The 12307-nt window shown below is 40.0% G+C and overlaps 1 protein-coding gene across 1 annotated transcript in view; it reads left to right on the top strand.

The window, feature by feature from the left end:
• lsamp (limbic system associated membrane protein) overlaps positions 1-12307 on the top strand; it is a gene marked incomplete in the record, with an annotated part of 184969 nt that overhangs the window by 168510 nt on the left and 4152 nt on the right. Inside the window, 2 exon segments of the mRNA XM_035679513.1 lie at positions 4521-4652; positions 5758-5878. Of these exon segments, the coding sequence (XP_035535406.1) occupies positions 4521-4652; positions 5758-5878 (253 nt within the window).

Below are 12307 nucleotides of genomic sequence, written 5' to 3'. Positions count from 1 at the left end.
GTCTGTCTGTCTGTCTGTCTATCGATCTAGCTACTAAACAAACTATTTATTGTTGGCATCTAGCGGCGAAACTGATAACTGATCACCTTCCAAGCGTGTAAAGAAACTATGGGTGCCATAAAACTCAGGAAAAACAAGAAAGGGCCTATTTTGAGCCATTTGTCCCATTTGTGAAACATGATGGTGCAACATTGCCATGAAATTTGGCACAGATATTCCATGATGTCCAGAGGTTGAATCCTAATGATTTTGGTTCTCCGTTGACTTTTTGACTTTAATCATTATAAAGTCCAAATTTTAATTTGTCCAATACTTCTTACTTATGCCTAGATACCTTCAAAATAAATGATACCAACTTCAGCTGTACTTCATGTTTTCTTTTTTTTATTTTAGCTCACCAAATGAAGATGGTACACATTACACTTGCTAAACATCAGCATGTTAGCGTTGTCATTCATGTGAGCATGCTGATATCTATCTGGAAAAACAGAAAATGTGCAGGAAAAAAAATGAAGCTCACTCCTTGTCCTTCCCTTACTTTACTACTCTTTTCCTCTCTGTCACCCACTCTCCTTCCTCTTTTCAGATTAGCATACAAATGTGATGATATAATATAGGGTAATGCCAGGATTCATGGGGCTTTTCTAATGCACACACTTTGAATTAGTCAACGGTCTTAGTGCTCCCTGGAAGCCTTCACCCCAATCCACGCATGCACACTTCATACTCACTCACCATAGAGACGTAACACGTCCACAAACAGGCATGGGCATATGCACACATATACTGTACACACACCCTAATCAATTCCCTCCAGACAAGATTAACCAATCTATCTTCATTATGCTTCATTAAACAGATAACATGTGAAGCACACACAGGAAGGGATATTCCCCCATGGGCACAGACAAAGACGCTTGAAATGTTGTATCTCAATTAATTGTTTCTTTAGACAATACATCACGTTCCATTCATCTGTCATGATTGAGTTGCTCTCTATACACCAGGTGAGATTACTGACAGTTAATTGCTGCGCTTAAAAAAACTAGTCGAGCCACTTCCTCTCATCTCTCATTTAAATTCTCCCCTCTCCTGTCTTCTCTTTACTCTCTTCTTTGATCTTTGCAGTCACCTGTTTTTTCTCTTCCCCTTATCCAGCACCAAACCAAAGCACTGAAGTAGAGATTGAGCTTCAGTAGAATTTCCATGGCAACAGATTTTCAATCATACCACTCCAATCACGTTACTCTGGCAATTCGTCCAGGGAGGGCTGAATATGATCTGGTTTAGACTTTGATCGTGATCCCACTGATCTTTCAATCAACATGAAATAATACTGTATCAGCTGACCTCCATCTCCATCATGCACTTGATTTGGATCATTTAGTTTTTTTCTCTCTTTCTGTTTCAAACACTGAGACCAGGCTCGATTTTGTAGGTATTAGGAGTTTGAGCTTTAGGCATGTATAAAAGTCAGACTGATGTTTTTGAGGTGTTGTTGACTGAGCTTTATGGCATTTAATGGCAAAGCATTTATGTGTGATCACCAAGGCAGAGCAGCTGTTTTTTCAACGAACCTCCCATATCAGAGTCCCTGTAGTTGCTGGTTCATTTCTCAGGTCACAGTGCTTCGTTCTCACAGAGCCTGTAGCCCCTCACTCGTAACATGAGCATGAACTTGCCCACAATTGCAACTACTGACATTTACTGTTGTTACAAACATGCATTTTATCCATCCACCTCAGAGATCTTGTGCAATTTATTTGCACTGCCCAGATTCCACCACTCTTTATTTTTTTAGATTAAGGGACGTTTCAGTCAATGTTATTGTAGTTGTGTTTGCTGGGTCAGAGGAGACTGTTATTCAGTGCAGCTAATTGTGATGGGGCGGCTGTAGCTTAGCGGGTCGTCCTCTAATCAGAAGGTTGGAGGTTCAATCTCCTGCTGCATGTCGAAGTGTCTTTGACCAAGATACTGAACCCCAAATTGCTCTCATGAATGTTTGTTTCTGTTTGTGATGGGTGAATGTAGCAAAGTGAACTGAGTGGTCGGAAGATTAGAAAGGCGCTATGCAAGTTCAGTCCATTTACCATAATTGTATCTTTTTGAGAAATATCCTGGCTACAAGCATATGATTTCTTATTAAGTCATTGTTATTTCCAATCATTTCATTTTCCATCAGATTGAAATTTATGTAGAATGGCTGTCTTTTGTATAATACACAAACACGGTATTATCACATACAAGGGCGTAGGACTGAGGGAATGAGGGGGATTGGGTATACTGGGCCCTCGTGTGAAGAGGGCCCACAAAGAAAAGAAACTAGAACAAATGGTGGAGCCCATAAAAAATAAGTTTGTGCTACACCCTTGCATACAGCATTAATTATCACATCTCAAATTAATTGCAGTCACATACGCATCCACCAAATAAATCAGCTGATATCACAAATAATGATATTTCAGGGTCTTCACGCCAATGCTATCTTCAGATGTGATAAAAGATGAAGTACAATTAACTTGGTAGCACATCAAATAATTTGACATTTCCTCCTTCTGACCCACCAATAGATCTTAATAAGACATAGCATCTTTCCTAATGAGATGCCGAGACGTTATGTTCTGTACATGGCTAATTAGCTAGATTGCTCATTAAACAATTAGTCAGATATCTGTCTGATAGTCTCTGTAGTTCTCTTGCACTCTGTTCAAGTGTTTTTCCTGACATTTGCAGATATTATTCCTCTGTTAATTGAAGCTTTTAGACAAACAACTAATAAAAGTCTGCTTAACAAGTTGTTTAATGAATATTAAATGTGCTTTCAGTTGAAGAGTCAATCTAAGTCATTCGGCTTGAGTTTTTCAGCATACCCTGACTGTGAATTTGAATTACCTCTGTTGTGAAATATTAGTGTGGAAGAATGCTGCGGTTTCAATTGCTGCCTTTTTTATTTAGCCCTTCATCAAAAGCAACTCTCAATAGACTTAAACGTGTCAGTATGATTTAACCCAAGCGCTTGTCGGATGGCCGAACAGCATATGAAACCTCCCATACCTTTCCAATGTCTGATAATTTTTGTAAATTTCTGAAACTGGGGCACACCTACTTCACAAAGCGATGTGTGGAGGTGACTAAACACAAAGTACAGTAAAGTTTTTCAAGTAACTTTTTGTGCAGCACCATGTATGCCTTCCCATCCAAACAATTATCTAGTCTCCCCATCCTTTCTGACGGCAGGCTTTTCACCCACCTTCGAATGTGGCCTTTCAGAGCAGCTCGAAACACTTGCCTTCGTGGTTGGATAACACATCATTTGAAGTACTGCGTTTCGTACATACTCACACCTTTAAAGAACCATATCTGACACCAATATGAACTGTGAAACATGACACTTGGCAATCTTTCCTTAAATAAATTACATTCTCTTTTCTACCTAAGCCTACAGTATCGTGGATACAGTATGTCCCTCAAAGTGAGTGAATCTTAACTGCTAATCAGATTGGCCATTTTGCTTCCTCTTTAATAAAGTACCTTAGTGTCCTCTGTGCTAATGGTGGCCATGCCAAGCTGATGTGGGTGGCGAAATAATAGCCATTTTCTTAAAATAAAATAGTTCTTTGTATAGCAACATATCCAAACATCCAAAGTGTATAGATACATGTGAACTTGCTTGCAATAGAACATGTTTACAGTGTAGAAATTGAAACCTCAAAAAATTTTGCTGTAGATATAATAGACCAAATATGTAGACCAAATAGACTATATCTGCGCCGGAAGCAGTGGCTTCCAGGAGTCTTGTCATCACTGTGATGTTGCCAGGCAACCTGGGAGTCACGGTGCCAAGCTGAGAAATAGTCCAGCACATAAATAATTTGTCACCTTTACCCCAAAATTCCACCAGGCATGGTTTTATAACATTGCATCTGTGTCATGTTTTGTCTCTGTGATCCATATGACTTCAAATCCCACCGAGAGCGCTTTAGAAGTGGAGCATCTTTAGAGCATGTTGTCTGCAATATGTTGGATCCAAAACAATGTTTTTCAAGCTAGGGTGTGCACGCTGTATTTTATTTTGAAAATTGACCAGATTGTCTATGCTGTTTCTGTGTCTGACTTCCTGCCAGTGCGACCTGCTTGACGGGATCAAAAATAGACCACCCGCATATTCTTTATGCTAAGCTAAGCTAACCAGCTGGCATCCATCTTCTCATCTAGCTCTCGACAAGTAAGCGAATAAGCTTATTTGTCGAAATGTTTAATTTTTTTTTAATTAAAAAGATCTTCACCTACATTCGTTACATGATCATCCAGTAAAAATATTTTAGTCAGTTTATCTTCCCCTGAATTGATTGACAGGCGATTATGCTGGTTTAGAGTCCCTGGGAAAAGTAACTCTCTTGAACAGAGCTCAAACATTAACTTTGTCTCCTTCTTTCTTTTGTCCCTCTCTTTGTTCGTCTTCCTCTTGCCTCCCTCAATCACTCCTCCTCCTCTCTCGCTCTCTCTCTATCTCTCTGCAGCAGAGCCGTTGGATGGAGAAGAGTACCTGGACATTATAGGCATCATGCGAAACCAAGCGGGTCGCTATGAATGCAAGGCCAGCAACGACGTCGCCACACCTGATGTCAAATACGTCAATGTGGTTGTCAGCTGTAAGTAACGACAGACTGCAGCGCTTACTCTATTCCAGACTGATCTATATTCTTACCTTGTTTCATGTCAGACGTGTCACAAGATGATATACTCAACACAAAAGCGTATAAAAGTCAAGACTGGAGTTAAGGGTAGAGACATGTAGAATTTAGTGTGACGGGGCGTTAAGGCAGTATCTTGAAAGTTTTGGAGTACACTTCAGTCTTCTCAAGATGAATCCAGGTAGAAAGAGAAAGATCTCCAACTTTGATTGCAACTGTCATTCCCATGGTAATTCTCACGTACCACCATCATCATTTAAGAGGCACTTTGCATTTCAAAACAAGATCCCCTAATTACATCTTGTCAGGGATCCATGTTGGATTTGATGAGCGTAATGCAAACGTTGGCTGCAGGTTGATGAACACCTCAGGAGACACCACAAACCAACTTCCCCCCCAGAGGAGTTGTAAGATTCTCTTTGATCCGGACAAATCGCGTATGGCTGTTTGCCCAAACCTTACTTTAGCCAAGTGTGAGTGCCTGAATCAAATGATAAAGATTTCTATATTAAACTATTGCTTAGTATTTAATCCTAAATGGAAAACAGTCATTAATCCACATTGGACATATTTCTGGCCATTGTGATGTTTGTAGAAGACATTATGTGTGTATGATGAATGTTAATAAACTTGATAAATTTGGAGTTTTAGCAGTGATTATTCTTTGGAGTCAAGCTCCAAGTAATATATTATACATTAGTTCTTGCAGTATAAAAGCCTTAAGCTAGCGGAATTCTACAATACAAAATAGAAGAAACTCAATTCCTTCAGCTTATCATTGGTATTTGTCCATTTGTTTGCTTTTATTAGTAAGATTCAATACAGAGAATAAGTCATCATATGAAAGGGGTTTTTGTTTTCTGTGCCAGGCTTATATCAATGACCATATTTAGACATACTTGACTAAATTAAATTTACTTTTTAGGGAAAGAAAAACAAAAACTGAAAGGAAACACAAGTGCCACATGGGCTGATATCATTAAGGAGGAGCATAACGCTTGACTACATGAAAGTTGGTTTGGTTTTAAGATTTAACGTATGTCATCTTTGTGTAACTCTGCAGACCCTCCGACAATAAAGAAAACCCAGAGCTCAGAGACTCCGGTGGGCCGCATGGGGACACTGCAGTGTGAAGCCACCGCTGTGCCCACACCAGAATTTGAATGGTACAGAGACGAAAAAAGGTACAACTTCACACACATTTACACCATCACTCCCCACATCAATGTCACAAATAGACACCTGTACGGAACTGCATACACCTGATCTTACCTCAGAAATGAATAAGCTCCAAATGGGCATGGAGAGATGACACAACATTCAGAAACATTTTGAATAGTTTATAACTAGGACACTTCAAGGTGATGCTGCAAGCCCAGTCTACATTTTTTATGCCGTAGACCAATCAAGGGAATGAGCTAAAGAGCATGAGCTGTATACAACCAGTCAGACAAGCCATTAAATAGAGCACTGGCCATTAGACTTCTTTATCACAAACAAGTATATCAACTGTAAGACTGATCCACCGAGGCTGGCACCTTAATGCTCTGAAACCCCTTTATAACTGTAATGATCTCCTGTAATGTTTCCTGGATGGAAAACCTTCTCTCTCTCTTATAAGTCGAATTACTGGAAGCAACAGTGTTGTATGCCTTCAAAACAGGTTGAAAAGCTGTTACTGTATATGCATTACAATAGTTTGGGAAAGTTTATTGTGACGGATTCTGTATTGAAATATTCTGATTTGTGAAGACTGATAATATGTTACAGCTATAGAGTCCCGCTGATGGCATGTATGTGATAACAGAAATAACCAGTATTTGACTTGACCTGATGTGCTAAATTGTTTATGTTGCCAACATTACAAATACAATGATGATGAGGCAAAATAATGAGATTTACATTGCATTTACTTAGGTGTGACTATGACAGCTGTAAAGAGGCTCTGCTGTTTCCTGTTATGAGCACAATTAAGAGGGAATTAATGAATTGCATTTCCTTCTCTAATAAAAATCATACTGATTGCTCCCTATGCCAGCATTTGGCCTGCATAAGCATCAATCTCACAGCCGTCTTCAAACAACAGAGGTCCAACCCAGCCTATGATCTTTCAATGGCCTCAATGGAGTCAGAAGCTTTCTACATACTTTCCTGAGTAGTTTTCTCCTCATTTCCTAAATGTGGCAGCAGCTTCATCACTACATTCTTGTGCCAGGCATGCTCCGTATCATTTTACTCACTGGTTATAATGGATCTCTTTGATTCCTTTGTCAAATCTGCCCTCACAGTGGTCCCATTGTCACATCCCAGTGTTAATTTGATGGCATCATCTGTGTAGTTTGATAATGACTAATCACCCACTTAATCACTCACTAGGCTGTTATTCCATTGTTAATTGAACATTACTGTGTAAGACAGCAGTGGATTCTGTGATATTCCTTTGAGAAAAAGGAGAACAGATCGGGTGTTCTCCTGCATGTAATTCCTATACTGTAGTCACTGGAGTAACCCTTTTTTTTCATAGCACAAGTAATTCCAGTGAAATGGAAATCAGGCTTCCCGCACTGTACCGTCGCCTGAGAAATTGCAAACTGTGTGACCAGACACAGCTGTTCATTGGAAAGCTATCAATTTAAGTGCCATGCATGTATCTGGAAAACACTTGAAGAGGATCGAAGTGTAATAACATTCAAAGGCAATGACAACCCAGACTCTCACTTGTCATTTAATAACCCGAGAGATTCCCTCCTCTGCAGCAAGCTCACCATATGAGTCCGTTGGGGAAATGGAGGGGCTTGAATAGAAATAGCTAATGATAAGAAAATTGCACATGCAGAGCGCCATGATCTGCAATTTCACTTGTACCCAAACTATAGCAGAAAAAGTTCACTGAAGATTGGGAGAAAAATATTGGAGTGTCACAAGTGTTATCACGGATATGGTCTCTAAAGTAATAGGCCTATCACGGCAGCGCTTGAAAAGAAAGATTTATGGTCGTTGAAATATTTTGCATTATCTGTTGTTTCCAACCTCCATCTATCTCAGTTGTTTTGTCCCCTGGAGGATTTTGGCTATGTGCCTGTTCATGGCCCCCTTCTCCCTCTGTGCCTTTGGAAAGCGTTATTGCACTTTCTCCTTGGATGATGATGTTAATGCACCATAATAATATCATTTATCCTTGCTTGGCTAGTTAATTTTACAGTCCCCTCCCCAAGAATCAAGGCTAATGCACTGTAGCCTGTTGTGTCTTATTTACCTGATTGTTAAGGTGGGGTCTCGCCTCAGCGCTCGTTTCCCTTTTTTAATTGGTTTAACCTAATCAACACCTGAACTCTACATTTAAATCAAAAAGAAGTGCTTGTTGATTCTCGGGTTGTACATACACACGCAGTGACAGTGCCAGATTTACTACTTGCAATTCTTAGTAATTTTCTTAACAACGGGTTCTATGTTTCAGAGGCAGACAACAGACAAGTCTTCTCTTTCCTAGCCGGCTGCTATTGATTTTGCCAGCCGTAATGACAACTTTTGCTTGCAGATTTTATCAGCTATAAGCACTGAGATAACAGTAGCTCCATGAGTTGGTTGAAAAACAATGTCTCCGTCTGACTTTTTTATGTTTCCACTTGACTTTTCTCAAACTAAGAACCCTGTTAAAGGTGTGTTAAATACGAACTTAATGGCTACATACATACATACACACATACATGATATTGCGCTAAAACCATTACAGCACAGCTGACTGTACTGAGCCACCACTGTCACTGAGTAAATCAGTAGCTCAGTGGCCTTGGAAGTAACGCTCTGTGGGCACTAAGGTAGTTAGCCGAACATTCTAACGATTACAGCTCACGTTGTTTAATCCATTTTTTACACTGTTGCTTTAGTAGTTTTTGGTTTTGGAAATCAAAAAACAAGAAAACCTCCAAGCTCTTTAAATGTTGAGTATCAATCTTACTACAGTCCCATGTGCAAAGCTTGAACATGTGGAGAAATCCAGAGTTTGATTGACCTGCCATGCCTAGTTGGTCACTGTTTGGGGAAGGGGTTTAGCAGCAGCCAGGTGGTTACTTTTGGAATACTCCCTTATATATTAATGCATTATATATGGTTTGTAATCAGTTATGGGGTCAGATGTTAGTGCAGCCATAATCAGTATTCGTGGACCTTTGGCATGTTTCGATTTGCCAGAACCAGTGAAAAATTATTTTTTCTTTTCTCTGTTTTCATTCTCATTAGCAGTATGATTACATCTGAAGCAGACCTGGTCTGGTGAATCATTTTTAATCAGAATGAAAGAAAGCCATTTTCCCAGGGTTATCTTGTTGTCAGTGAAGGAGACAAAAAAATCCTTTTTTCTGCGGAAATAGAATAAAACCAGAGGTGTGGAAACACCCTTACAGGTGACACCTGCACTAACAACTGAGAAATAACAACTCACCTACTTTGGCGTGTGAAAAAGTTATGAGAGGGAAACTTGTTAGAAATTATGTATTTGGATTTTAACTATTATTCCAGCCTCAAACATGAACAATGTTCTTTGATAATTTCTAAATTTTTAGAAGTTACGTTTTGCTAAAATTCAAAAGATTAACTTTTGTCCCTTGTTGAGTTAAAGCTTTTTTAATCCTTTTCTTTAGCGGTATTTTGACAAACAAACTTGTTTCATATTTTAATTACAGATACCCTTCAGATGCAGAATTTATCTTTGCGAAGGCTCACCGTATTTGACATTGATTAATTATTTTTCTTAATCCTTCTTTGTATTTTAAATATCTTTTGTGTCTGATTTGTAGTTATGCCTCTTGGTCCAGACCTGTTCATGTTGACAACTTCCAACTCTTCATTCTCGTTTCCTCTTGGTTGGGCCATTTTACCCCAAACAAACACTCACACGTTTGGTCGGGTTATCTAGTGCCAAGTTGGAAAAGCAACTCTCTCACCTGCCCAAACAAATCAAACTGAAGGAGTTAACACCCCAGAGTTTGAACAAACTGCTTGGCACAAGCTGGTAAACACAAACTGAGTTGCAGAGATCTCCCCTCTCTCCTCCTCGGACTAGGGAAGCTTAACTCTCCTAACCTTGTGAATATCCGTCCAGTCAGTCTTAATATCCACATGAAAATGTGGACCACCTCAACGGATGAAACATAACTCATCCACTAAAACATAAATGAATCATCTCACATCTCTGGCTTCACCAGGATCTGAGAGTCTCCATGGCATTTAACACTGAGTTAGCTTCAGTAGAAACCGATGCATCGTGATCTTAAACCAGCTGGCCAGAAGATCATAACTGATACTATTACAACCTGGCTGTCATGACCCTCCCTGCTGTTTTTGTCTCTTCTCACTGGCTGTCCATGATTAAATTTGACTCAAGTTGTAAATTGGTTGCCCCTTTAGCCCTGTTTTTCCATATGATTATGTAATGTTAACCCTAAAGGAGAAGCTACAAATCTGAGAGAAAATATTTCCAGTCCAGTTTTTTTTCTGTTTTTGAGCTCCATTATTATGTCTCAAGAATTATGTTTGTAGAATCAACCATTGTCAAGCATCTTTCATTGTAGGCTGTTGCTCTTGTTCCTTGTGCAGTAAATCACTCAATCCATGTTTATAACATGAGAAAATCCAAAGTGAGCTGTTAGCTGATGTGACAGACAGATCTGTTTGTTGTTTTGTCAGCTGATACATGGCTGTCACAGCCACCGGACCGTTTTCAATCATCTCTGGGTTACAAGTCTCAGCAGGACTCTCCACTTGATTTCATTTATCATCGGCCTTGAATCATAACAGGCCTGTCACTTTCTCTGGCAGTGATAACCTACTTTAGATGCTCCCACACGCTACAGAATCAAATCTGTCAATCTGATGATTTGGTCTGGTCTTTCATCTCTACCGGTCTACGACTGCAGCCCTGCACACACACTGCATGCCCTTTGCCAAATACAGGGGTCAAATCATTTCAATCTAGGGTTTAATGTACCAGAGTGGCTCTGTGCATCAAGAAATGATGACTTGAGCTATCCAGAAGAGCACTGCTGCCCTCTGCCTGTGAGGAAGGACGTCAAGTATGATACAATAATGCTGAGAACACTTGAAAAACTTCCCTCCAGAAAAGGTTGACGAGCACCATTTCTGCCAACTTCCCTGATAATGCATTCCAGTCTATTATGCCAGATGAAGCAGCTGGCAGAGATACAGGCATATTTGAGGATGAACTTGAAATCAAAAGTGAGAGAAGTTTCCGGCTGCAGATCTGCGTGTGCCAACACGTTAAAAGTTAAAGTGGGCAGCAGAATTGTTGAGCTCGATAAATGCTAATAGAAAAGATAACGCACTTTGGGAGGCCAGAGATCCAGTTTCCTGCTCTTTACGCTCCAGCTTTCTGCTGCAGGGTATTTAAACTCGAACCATGTGTGCAAATAAATCTACCTCTAGTCCAACCTGAACCCTTCACTGTGAAAACAAAAGAGAGTTCTGTCCCTTTTGACCTGTTTAGGTCAGTTTATTCCCCTACTACTGCATCACAATCATGCGCTGTAATCTATAGTAAAAATAGCTGTTTGCTTTCAGCTCCCTGTGGTGTTGTGTATTATCTGGGTCTCTCAGCATGCTCTGTGGGCAGGCAGGCCTTTTTAATAGTGCAGTCACTTCTCATGAAGACACACTGGAGAATATATCTGCTGCTGGCCTTATCGTGGGAGGGGGGTTTGCTTTTAGATGAAGTGGGGACACTCCTGGTGCACTTGCCCTCCCCTAGGTCTCTCTTTTGCTCTCTCACTTTCAGACACACACACACATGCTGCCACGGTTTCCAAGGTGTCCCTATGGGAAGGACCTCAGCACTTTATCAAGTCCCCGCTCCCCAGTGAGCCAAATTATGCTGTGCCGTGATGTGCGTTTTCCTTTTTATGTTAATACTTCCTATCAGCCAATTTTGTGTCAGCATAAACTTCTCGCTCCCCTGCTCAAATTCAGATTACCACATTACCCAGACTTAAGCAGGATTAAGTTGAGGCGCCTTAAATGAACTTCACCTCATTCATGATACGAAAAGGCTCAATCAGCCCAGAACAAGCAGAATCCATTATGTGCATGCCGTTATTAAAAGAGTTTTATTTGGTTGTGATGATGTAAGGAACAGTTCATCAGTGAGGTATACAGTCTGAGTCAGCAAACTGTATTGATTAATTTGTGCTGAAAGGGGTTCAAGGTTGACATAATTGATTGTCAGAAGTTTGGTGGTCATTAAGACTCCCAGAAATGCAGGGAAGGACTTCAGCAGCATACTAATATTTCATTCGAAAATGGCATAAAAATTATCATGTTTGTTCATTTGACGACAACAAAGTATTCTGTCGGCATAAGAGAGGATATTTAGAGATTGTTGAGCAAGAGCAAAAACATGTACACTCTGTACAGTAAATATCCATGCAGCAGTATTTCCTAAGCAATTTTTTTTTCATATTTGCACACTGTGTTGGCTGCATTGTCATGTTTACAAGCCCAGACACTGACATTGCCTCTCAGAAAACTGTTTTCTTTGCTCACCACATAACCCAAAGGTCAAGGATTGCGTTCTGGTAAATGCAGCATTGTGTCAAACTGTT

The sequence above is a fragment of the Morone saxatilis genome, unplaced genomic scaffold, assembly GCF_004916995.1.
Source record: "Morone saxatilis isolate NCDOM2014 unplaced genomic scaffold, NCSU_SB_2.0 Contig8, whole genome shotgun sequence".
NCBI classification, from domain to species: Eukaryota; Metazoa; Chordata; class Actinopteri; family Moronidae; genus Morone; species Morone saxatilis.
This window is presented reverse-complemented; position numbering and strand designations above follow the sequence as displayed.